Genomic DNA, 18,245 nt, shown 5'->3' with positions numbered 1-18,245 from the left:
TTTTGTGGGCTACGTAATGGGGCAGATTTTATTTTTATATTGAAATTGTATAACATTATGCCTTTTTAAAATTATCAAAGTTGTAACCTTAAAACAAATTGATTGACTGCCTTGAACGAGCCCCTGATTTGCCTGTTTAAAAAGGGACAGATGGTTCAGTGGTTATGCTTTAGCCAGACGAGACTATTGTACTAAAATATCTTTGCTGCTGTGTTTTTAATGCAGAGTGGTCACAAAAAGAAGAGTGCATTTTAATTTTGATGTTTTGTTAAGATTTTAGAGAATATTATAACATGAGGCTAAACTGTTTCAGTTTGGTTAATTATTGTTAAGACTTCATTGGCCCCCTTCATATTGCATATTCAGAAAATGCTGATCTCTACCAAAGTTGCCACTGTAATTTTGACTGTACAATTTAGAAGTTTATGGATTGTATAAAACGTGATAATGTCATAAATAGTGAACAGAGTAACAGAGAGCAAGACGACTGAGCATATTGAAATGGGCAGACACAATTTAGTGTAGTTAAATATGCGACTGTCTTCATACTGATAACCACCTTGGCAAGGAAGGAATGAGAGAGGAAATGCAGAGATACTTTCAGCAGCTAATATCATTTCTAGAATATCATATCATTCACAGGTAAAGCACACCTTCGGACCACCGCCCACCCCTCCAAGACCTGGTCCAACAGATACAATCAACTCCCCAGTTATGAGCACGAAAAGTAAAGAAGCTAACAACCGTGAAGAGGAGGTCGGTTCACTTTTTGTCAGTGGCCTTCCTATGGACATTAAACCACATGCGCTTTACCTTGTCTTTCAATCATTTAAAGGATATGAAGGTTCATTGATCAAGGTCACATTAAAAAGCCATTGGCTTTGTTACATTTAACAGCAGAGCAGGAGCAGAAGCAGCAAAGAATGCTGTGTTCACCGTGCCTGCAGCATTTCACGTGCAGATGCGCTGGTATCCTCCAGCTGAAGCAACTCCGCAAGGATGGAAGCCTCGTCAGTTTTATTAAGTATTTAACTGCGCTTACACAAGAATTCAGATTTCTCTGCGGAATGGTGTGCAAGGACAGACTGGATTTTGTTTTCAGGTTGGACTCTACTGAAGGAGATTTTGGATAACTGGTTCATTTCCACTCAACTTGAAGGGGATGAAGGGTTCACTAAGAACTATGGATTTAAGAACTTTACTGGTGAACTTTTTCCCATGTGGGAAGATCCTAGAAATTCTATTTACTGCATGGGCTATTAATTTTTGTTGTTATAATCATTGCATGTTGTGTATCAATAACTTGCCTAAATATTGGCTGTCAGAATCTTATGAAAGCTGGTAGTGCCATCTAGGTGGTTATCATGAAATGATAAAAGGTGGGAATGAGAAAGTATATAAGGTATGAGCAGGTAGGGAAAGAGTTAAGTTTTGGGTCGTGTAACAAAGGCTCAGCTAGCATGACTTTGACCAGATAAGAACTTGCAGTAAACAATGAGATGCTGGAGGCAAGGGTAGCGGCTTAACGAGGTAAAGAACATCCGTTGTATAATGCCAGTTAAGGAGGTGAAAAGCATCCATTGTGTAATGCCAGTTAACGAGGTAGAGAACATCCATTGTGAAATGCCAGATGACTTAATCTTTACCATTGATGTTCACTGACTATAATAGTCACCCAATCAATATAGATGTTGCCTTATTTGGATACTGCTCCCTGTATGTGACTATATACGTCATCAAGAATCTGCTGTTTAAGAGAAGACCGAGAACTCATGTCTCTGTGCACATGGGTGATTGTTCTCTCTCCCTCCAGGGCGTGGAATAAAGATGAAGGAGGTAATGCCATACTGTGCCTCTGAATGTTTGCTTCGACTGATACGGGGATAGGAAAATGGGACGACAAAATTACCTGCACTTTGAGCTAATTTTGCCCTCCCAGATCTGGAGCAGCTTTATTTAGCTGCACTCTTGAGTTCTGAAATAATACTTCGGCTTTTTTTCCATCTATTGCACTTTTCAGCCACAATACCCCACTCTTTTCAAAACCACTTTGTATGTTAATTCTATCCTGATTTTCAAATCCCTCCTTTAAATCAAACTCCCTTGCTATGCTTTCCATGTGCTACCATTCAACAACATATTTTTCCCCTAACTTCTTTCTTTCTTATGTTGGTTTTGATGTTAACTTATACCTTCTAATTACTGACTCATTAAAATACAAACACGTTTTCCCTTATTCTACTTACTTAACATCTGGTCAAATGCTTTTAGTAATTCCATACATTCAACCACTCATTTATTTTAGCAATTCACTCTTATATCCCAATTAAACATGGTGGCTCAGTGGTTAGCACTGCTGCCTCACAGTGCCAGGTACCTAGGTTCAATTGCTGCCTCGGGCAACTCTCTGTGTGGAGTTTGCACATTCTCCCTGTGTCTGCATGAGTTTCCTCCCACAGTCCAAAAAAAAATGTGCAGGTTAGGTAAATTGGCCATGCTAAATTACCCATAGTGTTAGGTGAAGGGTTAAATGTAGGGGAATGGGTCTTGGTGGGTTGCTCTTCAGAGGGTTGGTATGGACTTGTTGGGCCAAAGGGCCTGTTTCCACACTGTAAGAAATCTAATCTAAACTGTTAAATGCAACTTTTTAAATCTACATTACATCATTGATTAACCTCTGTCTTTTCACCCATAGTAGGGTTTGTATCTAATATTATGGCCTTTAGATGTTTACTTAGTCACGGTATTGGTTTATTGGTTTATCTTATAGTGACCTTTACCATTCAGTAATCAGACCTGCAATGGCAGTATGCATTAGTTAGGGCTGCTGTGGGTTCAAGTTCCACCTGTTCCTGAATGTTGTAATAACATCTCTGAGCCAGTTGTTTCGGAAAATACCCATACAATGCATCACACAGGTATATCCTAAATTCCCTCTGCCACAGAACAGCAGTCAATCAGATGCTGGGACATCACAGATGGCCTGTGCTCAATATCAGCGATGGTTTAATCATTTTAAACTACAGTGCCAATTTACTGGACAGCCTTTCTGAGGCATTGGCAGCAGAAGGATTAGGATGAAAATTAATCAACTAGATTTAAGTTGATTCTTTGAAGTTAAGGAAAAATAATTTTATTTATTGTCTAACAAACTGCACACAGAAACATAGAAACTAGGAACAGGAGTCCTGTCTCATCTCACTGTCTCTTTCATCCTTTTAGTCAAAGCTGTGATAGACCCAAGATGGTCAGACATTTCCCATGGTTACTATGTTGGCCAACAGTAAAACATTACTTTCCAAGATAGCAGGAAATCTCTGAGACTGACTTCAGCAATTCACTCATTTTCGAAACTAAGGAGAACCACAAGTTTCTCTTGAATAAGTTAACAAAGGAAATGGCCTATCAAAGATTTATAACATTTGCAAATAAATACCAGATGATAATCAGGGAACCATCAAGCCTGGTGTTAATTTTAAATATCTCTGATCTTTTAAGTGAACTGAACATCTGGGGCGATGTAAGCTCAAGGCTGGGGGTCCATTTCAGGCTGTGATGAGGAGAAATGTCTTCACCCAGAGAACGGGGTGAGCACTGCCACAGAAAGTGGTGGAGACCAAAATATTGAAAGTTTTCAAGAAGGACAAGGTTAAAAATCGCATAACTAGTTGCCCTGGTGAAGCAGCGGCGCTCCGAAAGCTAGTGCTTCCACATAAACCTGTTGGACTATAAACTGGTGTTGTGCGATTTTTACCTTCATCCACCCCAGTCCAACACCACTTCAAGAAGGAGTTGCATATAGTTCCTGAGGACTAAAGGGATCAAAGGATATGGGGAGAAAGCAGGAACAGGGGACTGAGTTGGATTATCAGCCATGATCGTATTGAACAGGGAAGCAGGCTAGAGGAGCTAAATGGCCTACTCCTGTTCCTAGTTTCTATGTTTCTTTGTGCAGTTTGTTAGACAATAAATAAAATTATTTTTCCTTAACTTCAAACAATCAACTTGAATCTAGTTGATTAATTTTCATCCTAATCCTTCTGCTGCCAATGCCTCAGAAAGGCTGTCCAGCAAATTGGCCCTGTAGTTTAAAATGATTAAAATACTGATATATCCACAAATTCCTGTTAAATGTTCTAATGACCTGAAACTCAGTTTGGAAGCACAGATACAAAACTGTAGAACACATCGTAAGACAGCACAAAACTGCCATCTGATTTTATGATGACTTCGACACTAAAACACAAGCAAAATTTGCAACCTCTTTAAAAAGTCTGTGGATTCTGTAATTGATGATATAAAATTTTAGGAAGGTGCTTTTAAGAGTTTCTCTCATTGTTGAGGGATTGTAAATTGTAATTTTCTTGAATAGTATGAAATACTGAGCCATGCCACTAGGCAACACTTCACCTGAAAGCAGTACCAACAGGAAGGAGTTCAATGTATGAAAACCCTGTGGCTTGTAGACATAAGAGACAACTTCTGACAATACATAATTGCAGTGGGAATAGAATAGAGAAGGCATATTTGCCAACCAGTCTCCCATGGGGAATCTTGCAGAACGCTTTACTGAAATCCATATAGATCACGTCCACCGTTCTGCTCTCATCAATCCTCTTTGTTACTTCTTCAAAAAACTCAATCAAGTTTGTGAGACATGATTTCCCACGCATAAAACTATGTTGACTATCCCTAATCAGTCCTTGCCTTTCCAAATACATGTACATCCTGTCCCTCAGGATTCCCTCCAACAACTTGCCCACCACTGAGGTCAGGCTCACCAGTCTATAGTTCCCTGGCTTGTCTTTACCACCCTTCTTAAACAGTGGCACCACGTTAGCCAACCTCCAGTCTTCCGGCACCTCACCTGTGACACAAATATCTCAGCAAGGGGCCCAGCAATCACTTCCCCAGCTCCCCACAGAGTTCTAGGGTACAGCTAATCAGGTCCTGGGGAGTTATCCACTTTTATGTGTTTTAAGACATCCAGCACTTCCTGCTCTATAATAAGGACATTTTGCAAGATGTCACCATCTATTTCCCTATAGTCTATATCTTCCATGTCCTTTTCCACAGTAAACAATTATGCAAAATGCTCATTTAGTATCTCTCCCATCTCCTGCGCCTCCACACAAAGGCCGCCTTGCTGATCTTTGAGGGGCCCTATTCTCTCCCTAGTTACCCTTTTGTCCTTCATGTATTAGTAAAAACCCTTTGGATTCTCCTTAACTCTATTTACCTCATATCCCCTTTTTGCCCTCCTGATTTCCCTCTTAAGTATACTCCTACTGGCTTTACACTCTTCTAATGATTCACTCGATCTATCCTGTATATACCTGACATATGCTTCCTTCTTTTTCTTAACCACACCCTCAATTTCTCTAGTCATCCAGCATTCCCTATACCTACCAGCCTTTCCTTTCACCCTGACAGGAATATACTTTCTCTGGATTCTTGTTATCTCATTTCTGAAGGCTTCCCATTTTCCAGCCGTCCCTTTACCTGCGAACATCTGCCTCCAATCAGCTTTTGAAAGTTCTTGCCTAATACCGTCAAAATTGGCCTTTCTCCAATTTAGAACTTCAACTTTTAGATCTGGTCTATCCTTTTCCATCACTATTTTAAAACTAATAGAATTATGGTTGCTGGCCCCAAAGTGCTCCCCCACTGACACCTCAGTCACCTGCCCTGCCTTATTTCCCAAGAGTAGGTCAAGATTTGCACCTTCTCTAGTAGGTACACCCACATACTGAATCAGAAAATTGTCTTGAACACACTTAACAAATTCCTCTCCATCTAAACCCTTAACACTCTAGCAGTCTATGTTTGGAAAGTTAAAAATCCCCTACCATAACCTCCCTATTATTCTTACAGATAACTGAGATCTTACAAGTTTGTTTCCCAATTTCCCTCTGACTATTGGGGGGGTCTATAATACAATCCCAATAAGATGATCATCCTTTCCTATTTCTCAGTTCAACCCAAATAACTTCCCTGGATGTATTTCTGGGAATATCCTCCCTCAGCACAGCGGTAATGCTATCCCTTATCAAGAATGCCACTCCCCTTCCTCTCTTGCCTCCCTTTCTATCCTTGCTGTAGCATTTGTATCCTGGAACATTAAGGTACCAGTCCTGCCCATCCCTGAGTCATGTTTCTGTAATTGCTGTGATATCCATGTTCCTAACCATCCCCTGAGTGCATCTGCTTTCCCTGTTAGGCCTCTTGCACTGACATAAATTAAACTGCATTTATCAGTCCTACCTTGTTCCTGCCTTATCCCTGCTTGCCCAGACTGTTTGACTCGCTTCTTTTCTCAACTATACCAGTCTCAGATTGAGACCAAGACTGAGACCGACTCAGTCTCTTTACTCACCATCTCCCTGGGTCCCACCCCCAACCACCCGCCCACCTTACTAGTTTAAATCCTCACAAGCAGCTGTAGCAAATTTCCCTGCCAGTATATTAGTCCCCTTCCAATTTAGGTGCAATCCGTCCTTCTTGTACAGGTCATTTCTACCCCAAAAGAGATTCCAATGATCCAAAATTTCAATTATCCAAAAATGTGAATCCTTCTCCCATACACCAGCTCCTCAGCCATGCATTCATCTGCTCTATCCTCCTATTCCTACCCTCACTAGCTCGTAGCACTGGGAGTAATCCAGATATTGATACCATTGGGAATATCCTTTTTAAATTTCTGCCTAATTCTATATTCTCCCTTCAGAATCCCAACCTTTGCCCTTCCTATATCGTTGGTTCCAATGTGGACAATGACCTCCTGCTGGCCCCTCTCCCCTGTGAGAACATTCTGCACCCTCTCTGAGACATCCTTGATCCTGTCACTAGGGAAGCAACACACCATTCTGATTTTTCTCTGCTGGCCACAGAAATGTCTGTCTGTACTTCTGACTAGAGAGTTCCCTAACACAATCGATCTCTTGGAACACAACATACCCATCATCACATTACAGCAGTCTCGATACCAGAAACTTGGCTGGCCATGCTACATTCCCCTGAGAATCCATCACCTCCTACATTTTCCAAAACAGCATTTTTATTTGAAATGGGGATAGCCACAGAAGACTCTTGCACTACCTAGGCAAAAGTGAGGACTGCAGATGCTGGAAACCAGAGTTTAGATCAGAGTGGTGCTGGAAAAGCACAGCACGTCATGCAGCATCTGAGGAGCAGGAAAATCGACATTTCAGGAAAAAGCCCTTCATCAGGAAGAGGCAGGAAGCCTCTAGGGTGGATTTTTCTACTCCTCGGATGCTGCCTGACCTGCTGTGCTTTTTTAGCACCACTCTGATCTAAGCTCTTGCAATACCTGCCTATCTCTGTTACCTTTCCTGGAGTTAACCTATCTCTGTGACTTTATCTGCAACTTTTCTCCCTTCCTATAACTGCCATCCATCACACCTCCTTGCTCTTGTAAGTTCCGCATTGCCTCTAACGGATCCATTCGATCTGATAGGATTCGCAACTAGCGGCATTTATTGCAGATATAATCCCCAGTAACACGTAAACTCTCCCTAAACTCCCACATCTGACAACAGCATATCACTCTACTAAGGGCCATTTTTTGTTTCTTTCAATCTAATCCTAAGGGACAGGATTTACACGTATTTGGAAAGGCAAGGACTGATTAGGGTTAGTCAGCATGGCTTTGTATGTGGGAAGTCATGTCTCACGAACTTTACAGAGTTTTTTTGAAGAAGTAACAAAGAGGGTAGAGCAGTGGATGTGATCTATACGGACTTCAGTAAGGCATTAAACAAGGTTCCCCATGGGAGACTGGTTAGCAAGGATAGATCTCATGGAATACAGGGAGAACTAGCCACTTGGATACAGAACTGGCTCAAAGGTAGAAGACAGAGGGTGGTGGTGGAGGGTTGTTTTTCAAAATGGAGGCCTATGACCAGTGGTGTGCCACAAGGATCGATGTTGGGCCCTCTACTTTTCATCATTTATATAAATGATTGGGATGTGAACATAGGAGGTGTACTTAGCAAGTTTGCAGATGACACCAAAATTGGAGGTGTAATGGACAGCAAAGAAGAGTACAACAGGATCTTGATCAGATGGGCCAATGGGCTGATGAGTGGCAGATGGAGTTTAATTAAGAGGTGCTGCATTTTGGAAAAGCAAGTCTTAGCAGGACTTATATACTTAATGGTAAGGTCGTAGGGAGTGTTGCTGAACAAAGAGACCTTGGAGTGCAGATTCATAGCTCCTTGAAAGTGGATTCACAGTTAGATAGGATAGTGAAGGTGTTTGGTATGCTTTCCTTTATTGGTCATAGCACTGACGATAGGAGTTGGGAGGTCATTTTGTGGCTGTACAGGACACTTGGTTAGGCCACTTTTGGAATATTGCATGCAATTCTGGTCTCCTTCCTATCGGAAAGATGTTGTGAAACTTGAAAGGGTTCAGAAAAGATTTACAAGGATGTTGCCAGGGTTGGAGGATTTGAGGAGAAAGTGAGGACTGCAGATACTGGAGATCAGAGCTGAAAAATGTGTTGCTGGAAAAGCGCAGCAGGTCAGGCAGCATCCAAGGAGCAGGAGAATCGACGTTTCGGGCATATGCCCGAAACGTCGATTCTCCTGCTCCTTGGATGCTGCCTGACCTGCTGCGCTTTTCCAGCAACACATTTTTCAGCTTGGAGGATTTGAGCTATAAGCAGAGGTTGCATAGGCTGGGGCTGTTTTCCCTGGAGCATTGGAGGCTGAGGGGTGACCTTATAGAAGTTTATAAAATCATGAGGGGCATGGATAGGGTAAATAGGCAAAGTCTTTTCCCTGGGGTTGGGGAGTCCACAATTAGAAGCCATAGGTTTAGGGTGAGAGGGGAAAGATATAAAAGAGACCTAAGGGGCAACATTTTCACGCAGAGGATGGTACATCTATGGAATGAGCTGCCAGAGGAATTAGTGGAGATAGATACAATTACACCACTTAAAAGGCTTCTGGATGGGTACATGAATAGGAAGGGTTTAGAGGGATATGGGCCAAGTGCTGGCAAATGACTCTAGATTAGGTTAGGATATCTGGTCGGCATGGACGAGTTGGACAGAAGTGTCTGTTTCCGTGCTGTACATCTCTATGACTCCGTGACTAGACTCTAAATGGTTTAACTGCACAGCAGCAAACTGCATTTGATCCAAAGATAATATTCATCTTTGATCGCCCAGCATTTGCCCTGAACTGAAGAAAAATGGTTGAATACATTGGACTCCACAGAAAACATCAGTCAAAATAACTTCTTGATTTCTAAATATTGTCAGCGTGCCTGGAAAAGTAATGTGAGTCTTATGTTTTCAAGGCATCTCTCTCAAATGCTGTCCTTGGAATCAGTGCCAAAATGAGTAACATAGTTCTTGCTACCAATGAAGCAACATGTGGTTTTAACTATCAATTTCACTCCCCATGTAGAGAACCCATAGGTCAAATAAAAACATTCATTGCTTGTTATTATATCAGGCTCACAGGATATATAGTTAGCTCCTGTGTAATCTCCTTGAGGTGCCTTAGGTTATAAACTGCAAAACAGATTCATTAAACAGTGAATATTAGCAAAGATATCCAGTGAGTTCCACAGTAATATACAGACTTCGATGTGCTTTCAAATATTGAAAATAAACAATTGTGCTTTTGCACCTAAAATGTAACGTAGACCGCTTTCAAAACAGGGCCTAAATTCATAGCCCTGTGCAGTCCTCTGCCTACCCTTCCATATTGGAGCCATACCTTCTGGAAATTGACTGAAACAAAGGAAATGTATTGATTAAAACCAGGTAGCACTGACAATCAAACATGTACTCTCAAACAAAAAGGTAAAAGCTGCCAGTGTCTTAACTGAATGGTTTAGTCTATTCCTGAAAAAATACTTTCCACTTTCAAATGATTTGGACAAACTGAGCCCAAGGGCCAGTCCAGTCAGTTTCCCCACGAGGTCTGTCAGCCAGAGGAGGTGAGTTTCCCTCCTTCATGTGGCCCCTTGGGCTCTACCCATCTTCCCCTAACAGTCCACCCACTCCACAGGGAGAACTTCTCTTCGATTCACCACTCCAACTCTGACCAGCTACACTTTCCATTCTGCTGCTCCTCCAGGGCAGAAGCAGTAAAGTGTACGAGCGATGCTTACTGGGTCTGTTTCACCTTCTATAACTCAAACTGTCTTTACTCCAAAACACCCGAAACCCCAACCATTGAGCCACATCCTGATCCAACAGCTGTTCCAATGTGGTGGTGACCTGCTGGTGGCCTCATGGGTTTCCTGGTCTTGGGAAATCCCAATTTGACTGGCTTCAGGGCAGACAGCTTTCCCCTCGGCACGCTCCTCCTCACCATCCCCCCCCCCCCAACTCATTTGTTGGGGCTCAAGGAATCTGATGTCTGATATAAACCAGCCCAGTGAGTCTGAAGGATCACCCCATTACTTCACGGTGCTCACAGTGTTAATCTCGTGCATTTCACCTCTTTTAAAAGTTCATTCATGGGAGATAGGAATCTCTAGCCAGTTCAGCAATTACTGTCAATCCCTAATTGCCCTTGATAGGAGTGGTCTGCTTGGCCATTTCAGAGGGCAGGTAGGAGTCAACCACCATAAGATATTGGAGCAGAATCAGGCTGTTCTTCTCATTCAGTCTGATCCACCACTTGAATCATGGCTGATACGTTTCTCAACCCCATTCTCCTGCCTTCTCCCATAACCTTTAACTAATCAGAGAACTATCTGTCTCTGTCTTAAATGAACTTAATGACTTTGCCCCCACAGCCCTCTGCAGCAATGAGTTCCACAGATTACCTACCATCTGGCTGAAGAGATTCCTCCTCATCTCAGTTCTAAAGGGTCTTCCCTTCACTCTGAGGCTGTGCCCTCAGGTCCTAGTCTCTCCTACTCATGGAAACATCTTCTCCACATTCAGTGCCGGTGTTGGATTTGGGTGGACAAAGCCATAAGTCACACGACACCAGGTTATAGTCCAACAGGTTTATTCAAAAGTCATAAGCTTTCAGAGCGCAGCTTCTTCATCAGAGAAAATCCACCCATCCAGGCCTCTCAGTATTCTAGGTAAAAACAATGACTGCAGATGCTGGAAACCAGATTCTGGATTAGTGGTGCTGGAAGAGCACAGCATCTGTGCTCTCTCAGTATTCTGTCAGTTTCAATCTGATCCCCCTCATTCTTCTAAACGTCATCAAGTTCAGACCCAGAATCCTCAACCCCTCCTCATATGACAAGGCCTTCATCCTCTGGATCATTCTTGTAAACCTCCTCTGGACCCCCCTCCAACACCAACATATCTTTCCTTTGATAGAGGGCCCAAAACTGCTCTCAATACTGCAAATGTGGTCCGGTCAGACCAGAGCCTTAGACAGCCCCAGCAATACATCTCTGTTCTTGCATTTGCCTTCCTGACTGCGAACTGAACCTGCATGTTAACCTCAAGAAACTCTTGAACTGGGTTTCCCAAGTCTCTTTGCACTTCAGATTTCCAAAGGCTTTTCTCTATTTTGAAAACAGTCTCTGCCTCTATTCTTCCGACCAAAGTGCAGAATCTCACACTTTTCCCACATTGTATTCCATCTGCCACTTCTTTGCACACTGTCCTCGCCTATCCAAGACCTTCTGCAGCCTTCTTATCTCCTCAACACTACCTATCCCTTTACCTATCTTTGTGTCATCTGCAAATTTAGCCACAATGCCCACAGCTCCTTCATCCAGATTGTTAATGTATAACATGGTCCCAACACTGAACACTGCAGAACTCCACTAATCACCCAATGCAACCCTGAAAAAGACCCTTAATCCCTACTCTCTGTTTTCTGCCAGTCAACCAATAACTCACCCCTAACACCATGTGCTCTTATATTACTGAGCAACCACCTGTGTGGCACATTGTCAAAGGCCTTCTGGAAATATGTCATATGTAGGCCAGACCACACAAGGATGGCAGATTTTCTTTTCTGAGGGATATTAGTGAACCCGATGGGTCTTTACAACAATCGACAATGGTTACATGGGTGCTATTAGACTAACTTTTTTTTAAACTCCAAAGTTTATTAAATTCAAATTCCACCATCTTGTCATTGTGGGATTCGAACCTGTGACTCTAGAACATTAGCGTTAATCTGGGATCACCACTAGGACTGAATTACTGCCAAGAAAAAATACCTGAGTAGTTTACAAGTTTGCAGTAAATGCCACGTTGCCTTACAAAATTAATGAAATATCAATTCTTTTGACTTTCTGTCAGCAACTTCAGTTTGTAGGATTGAAGAGAAATTTGACCTAATTAAATTGGCATGCAGCAGACAAACACTGGATTAGTGGTGCTGGAAGAGCACAGCAGTTCAGACAGCATCCAACGAGCAGCGAAATCGACGTTTCGGACAAAAGCCCTTCATCAGGAATAAAAAGTTGAGTGTGATGAATAACAGAATTGTAGAGACCATCTAAATAGCTCAGACGGTGCACGGCATGCACATTTGTAAAGCGTCAGAGGCTGAGGGGTGCCCTTTATAAAATTATGAGGGGTATGGATAGGCTAAATAGATATAGTATTTTCTCTGGCATGGGGGAGTCTAGAACTAGAGGGCATAGGTTTAGGGTGAAAGGAGAAAAATTTAAAAGAGACCTAAGGGGCAATTTTTTTCACATACACGATGGTGCATGTATGGAATGAGCTGCCAGAGGAAGTGGTGGAGGCTGGCACAATTTCAGCATTTAAAAGGCATTTGGATGGGTATATGAATAGGAAGCATTTACAGGGATATGGGCCAGGTGCTGGCGAACGGGACTAGATCAATTTAGGATATCTGGTCAGCAAGGACAAGTTGGACCAAAGAGTCTGCTTTTGTGCTGTACATCTTTATGATTCTATAAGTAGAATGGATATAACATGCAACTAAGCTCATTGCATTTAAATTCAGAGAATATTTCAAACTACTCGACAGAGTCACATCTTAAAGCCTATGATGGCAACCACAGTTAATTCCAGCCAGGCAATAAATTATATAAATGAATGTATACAGCTATATCTAAAAGGGAAGTATTCAGAAATCATTATCCAAAACACATGTGAATCTGGATTTCCTTTTTGCTGTAATTCTGGAACCAAATTGAAATAAAACTTTAATACAAAGTCTTAACTAACTTTGAGGGGTTTCCCTGTTGACAACATGTATGGAATGAAAAGGAGAGGTATATAAACTTCATAGCCAACCCCATCTCCTACATATTAGTTGCTATATCTTGCTTGATCTTTGGTAACAGGGGGGATCATCATTTCCACTGGATCTCACTATCTTCCCAACTGACAGCAGAACTTGGAACTGAGGAATGAGGAAGTGTGGGGATACAGAAGCAGTGCAATTAATCTAAATGCATAAAACAGTGTCATCACCAATGTTCTTTAAGTGAGTGTAAGTGGCTTTGGGTATTTACATGGAGTTGGGGAATATTACATATTCTCATTCACGGGAATTTCTCATTTTGACTTACAATTATTCCAGATGCATAGCCGATGATGCTGATATTCTCTGTCCTTGTTTCAGTGAAAATACCAACGGCAGTAATTACAAGTGAGAGGAGAAGCAGAATGCTTGAAAGCCATACTGCCCTTTTTTTTCTTTTCATCAGTAACTCTGAAAAAGGAAATTCCCAGTCACTTTAATCCTAAACAATATATTAGTTTTCTTTTTAATGACAGATTACATTTACAAAATCAACCTCGCAATGTCTGCTGTCCAATTAAATCCTAGTTACATAAAAGGTTGTGAAACATTTTGATACTTGTACATTCCAGAGAGAATCATCATTAATTCTACTGACTTTAATTCAAAATTATTTACAACACATACCTTCAATTTCAACCACCATTGTGTATATACCTGAAGGAAATGAAAATCTGTGGATCTGGAACCAATTACATTTAGAAAAGACTGGGTATGAGCAACAGATTTTGTTCCTTAAAGGGCATTAAGATTAGATTACCTACAGTGCGGAAACAGGCCATTCAGCCCAACCAGTCCACATCAACCCTCTGAAGGGTAACTCACCCCGGTCTAATGCACCTCGGACTATGGGCAATTCAGCATGGCCAATTCACCTAACCTGCACATCTTTGGACTGTGGGAGGAAACCAGCGCACCTGGAGAAAACCCACACAGACACGGGAAGAATGTGCAAACTCAACACAGACAGTTACCTGAGGATGGAATCGAACCTGGGACCCTAGTTCTGTGAGGCAGCAGTGCTAACCACTGAGCCACCGTGCCACCCCACGAGCCTGATCATTTTTCGCAACAATCTAGTAATTCCATCATCACCATGAACAATACTAACTGTTTATTCCAATTATTTAATTAAATATAAGTGTGTACGCATACTCGAAAGAATTAATTCTGGCCTTTTGATTACCATAACTAATTATTATAATCATTACTATAAACAACACTATAACTATTCCTAATCTAAATGATACTGCATAAAGATCATATGGGATGTTCAGTAACTCTCCTGTGACTGTTTCAAAGGAGACAAAATTCAAGTTGTTAGCCCAACGTATACAGGATGGAATGAATAAATTTTACTTACATAAATTACATTTTTAATTTTCAACGGGTTAAGTAGTTACAGACAGCTGGCTGGAAAGAGGAGTTAAGGCCGAGATGAAGTCAGCCACAATTCTATTAAATGGCAGAGTTGACTCAAGGAGTTTAATTCTGGAATAGTAGTGCTGGAAGAGCACAGCAGTTCAGGCAGCATCCAAGTAGCTTCGAAATCGACGTTTCAGGCAAAAGCCCCTCATCAAGGAGTTTAATTGCCCACTCCTGTTCCTACTTCTTATAATCTTACATTTTCAGCAAAAATTGTTTTTTGTTGCCATAATTGGCATAAGCTGCTGATGCTTGTTACACTCTGTAGGACAAATTCTGACTGTATATCCCCTCAGCAATGATACTAATGTAAATCATGTTGGAGCCATGTCGAGTGGTTCTGGGGGTGAGTGAACAAAATGGGGGCTAGTTCAGAGCAGCCCAAGTGAACTACATGAACACACGGAAACAGAAACAGCAGTCCGAGCTTCCCACTTAGCTCCATATAACAAATCTCATCAATTATCCAATAATCTCCTGCAGACCCTTTAAGGCTGCTATATCCTGACGAAGCTATTCAGAATCTGTGCTGTACAAGTTAGACTGATCCTTTCACAAATATTACAAGCTGGTCCCAGTGACAGTGAGGGCACCTCTCACCAGCAGCATTAAAGTCCAGCTGTTTTCTCATTCCAACCTCTAGTTAAATACATTGAAAATCACAGGATTCATGAAAGTAGCTATGGGACAGACTGCTATTCTGACCAGAAAGAAATATTTAGCAGTGTTTCTCGGGGGTGATATTAACATCTCTGATCTTTTGATTTCTATTAATGGACAGGACCTCTGTGCAGACAGAATAATTTCAAAGTTTGCAGATGACAATGAAACTCAGAAACGTAAAGTGTGAGGAAGACAATGGCAGACTTCAGGATGAAATGGGTGCACACATGGCAGATAAGATTGAACACAGAAGTATGAAGTGAATCATTTTAGTAGGAAGAATGGGGAGGAGGTGATATAAAAACCGCATGGTACAATGTTAAAAGGGTATGAGAATAGAACTACCTGTGGAAGTACCTACAGATTTCTTTAAAGGGAACAAGGCAAAATGAGAACTAGCTTCAGGGATCTTGGGCTTTCCTAACAGAAGCGTAACATGCAAACAGAAGGAAATTATTCCAAAAAGCCCAACAGAATATGGAGGACCTGAGATTTTGCAATGGAAAACTGCTTTTTACTCTTTTTTTTACTGCAAGCAGTGTACTGCTACAATCACATGTTGATATAACACCAAACCAAATCTCTGGGATATACTGTCCCTCCTAAATGGGCATTGCCAAAGTGTATCACTCACAGAAATATTCTGAGAAAATGCATTTTCTTGCTCTTATATTTCTGTAAATGTTTTGGTTGCAGAAATATTTAAACCTTTAAACGTAGCAAAAAAAATTCTATATTTTAAGAATCTAACAACAAATTAAATTTGGGGAATAAATAAATGGGTTCGGAGCAGAATGAGCTTTTCAACCCCTTGAGTCTGGTCAATAAAATCATGGTCAATCTGAATGTGGTACATTCCTGCCAAAACAGTCTCTGGGAAGTGACCTACTGAGTGAAAAAAGCCCTTTGCCTGAAATGGAAGACCCCTTATTTCTAAACTGTATCCCCACTTCCAGTATTTTACACAAAGTAAATCCATTGTTTCAACAGCTGCCTTGTCAAATCCTCCCAGGATTTTATATGTCTCAATAACATCACCTCCTAATCTTTGAAACTCCAAACAATACGGGCTCAGTGTGTACAAATAAAAACCGGTTGAACTGCAGATGCTATAAATCAGAAACAAAAATAGAAATTGCTGGAAAAGCTCAGCAAGTCTGGCAGCATCTGTGGAGAGAAATCAGAGTTAACTGACCTGCTCCGGTGACCCTTCCTCAGAGCTGTTCTTCGGAGGAAAAATCTCTGATTTCTCTCACAAATGCTGCTAGACCTGCTGTGCTTTTTCCAGCAACTTCTGTTTTTGTTCCAGTCTGTCCAATCTTTCTTCATAAGATAAACCCTCCACCAACACTATTGCAGGTATCACTAAACCTTCCCTAAACTGCTACTAACACATGTACACCCCCTTCTTAAAGTAGAAAGGCAAACCTACGCTAAAAACCCTGCAATGCAATGGCATAAAAAGTTACTGAACAGACATTAGAGGAGACAGAGAAACATAATTAATGTTTCACAACTAAGGCCATTTCACTACAAGACTTTTAACAAATATCACTTTTGGTTGCTCAGTTTTGAGGTCACAGTCATTTCATGTAAAATATACATTTAAAAAATGGAACAATGGCATGCATAAAGAAAATGTTTAAAATTGAACAGAAAAACCCAGGAAGACGCACATCAGACTAACGTACATTTTTTGAGAGATTCATCAATATTTTTCTTGTCTATTTCAGGTTTATCCGATCTTTCCAAAACGAGCCCATAAATTCGGCCAGTGTTTTGACCAAAAGGACAGACTGTCTTCTTGATATTTTAAAATTTGAACCCGGCGGGTTGAAGGAAAATATTCACATTCGCAAAAATTCGTTCAGCGAGGTTCCAGCCACACGTGTTAAAAACGGAGAGACGTTTGTTTTTTCAAAGTTCACTCTTTTCCAAAACCTGTCGTTTGTAGCAGATTTTTTTATTTGTAAAAAAAAACAAATCCTTGATCCTGGGGATTTTACAGAGAGGGCTCTGCTTCAAAGCAAACTCCAACTAATGTGGCCAGGAATATTTTGTGCAGATCTGAAATCTGCAAATTACATGGAATGGTATTTCAGAGTAAAGGCATCGAATGACATGCAGAAGATTGTCTTTAATTTGCCTGGAATTTGTGTTTTTATTTTGGTTTCTGAGGCGAAAGAAAAGCCGATGAGGGAAATGTGAGTCGCTTTGAGTGGAGGCTGCGGGACTGAAAGTGTTGCTGCTTGTTTCAGTGAATGAACGGGTCGAGGGGACCATTTAATGTCTGAGAACAAAACAAATATGCTGGAAGTAAGTATTTTTGAGCACAGACTCCAGTATCTGCAGTAAATTTGCTGTTACCACTTCATGTCACCGTTCACCTGATAGAATAACTATCCAGTTTATAATTTAAATAAACGGTTCCATAATTGCCATGAACAAAGTCATCAACTCACCGAGGAGGTGAAATCGGAGTTGAGTTTGTTGCATCTCTCTCTGTCTGTCTCCTCCTCAACTGAATGCAGCAGGATAGGACGCTGGAGTCCAGGAAGGAGCTGGTTCTGGACTGAGGACAGACCACAACCGACAACCCTCCACACCCTCCTGCACTCACCCAGAGCACCCCCCCCCCCCCCCCCCCCAGGGCTTACAGGGACCTCCGCTTCCGGCCCCCTGGACACGCGAGGTCTCACCCAGAGGAGAAAGTGAGGACCGCAGATGGTGGAGATTAGAGTCCAGAGAGTGGTGCTAGAAAAGCACAACACGTCTCATCCAGAGTCGTCACCCCCGAGTTGCATTCTCCAGCCTCCCCTGCCCCTCCCCAATACAGAAACAAGCCGTTCTGAGGAAGGGCCACTGGATCTGAAATTCTCTCTCCACAGATGATTAGAGATTAAAAATAAACTG

General features: G+C 41.6%; 1 protein-coding gene across 3 annotated transcripts in view; it reads right to left on the bottom strand.

The window, feature by feature from the left end:
* The window catches only part of LOC140478673 (transmembrane protein 255B), a 74,213-nt gene extending 56,303 nt beyond the window's left edge, over positions 1-17,910 (bottom strand). For 2 of the 3 annotated variants that reach the window (XM_072571918.1, XM_072571919.1), the window contains exons 1-2: positions 17,795-17,910; positions 13,513-13,655 (exon numbers count right to left, since the gene is read on the bottom strand). In XM_072571918.1, the coding sequence (XP_072428019.1) occupies positions 13,513-13,655; positions 17,795-17,828 (177 nt within the window). In that variant the 5' untranslated portion in view covers positions 17,829-17,910. Of the gene's footprint in view, positions 1-13,512; positions 13,656-17,023; positions 17,209-17,794 lie in introns of those variants that run through there. The other variant, XM_072571921.1, reaches the window with a different exon arrangement.
* Positions 17,911-18,245: the final 335 nt, after the last annotated feature.

Source organism: Chiloscyllium punctatum, chromosome 6, assembly GCF_047496795.1.
Source record: "Chiloscyllium punctatum isolate Juve2018m chromosome 6, sChiPun1.3, whole genome shotgun sequence".
NCBI classification, from domain to species: Eukaryota; Metazoa; Chordata; class Chondrichthyes; order Orectolobiformes; family Hemiscylliidae; genus Chiloscyllium; species Chiloscyllium punctatum.
This window is presented reverse-complemented; position numbering and strand designations above follow the sequence as displayed.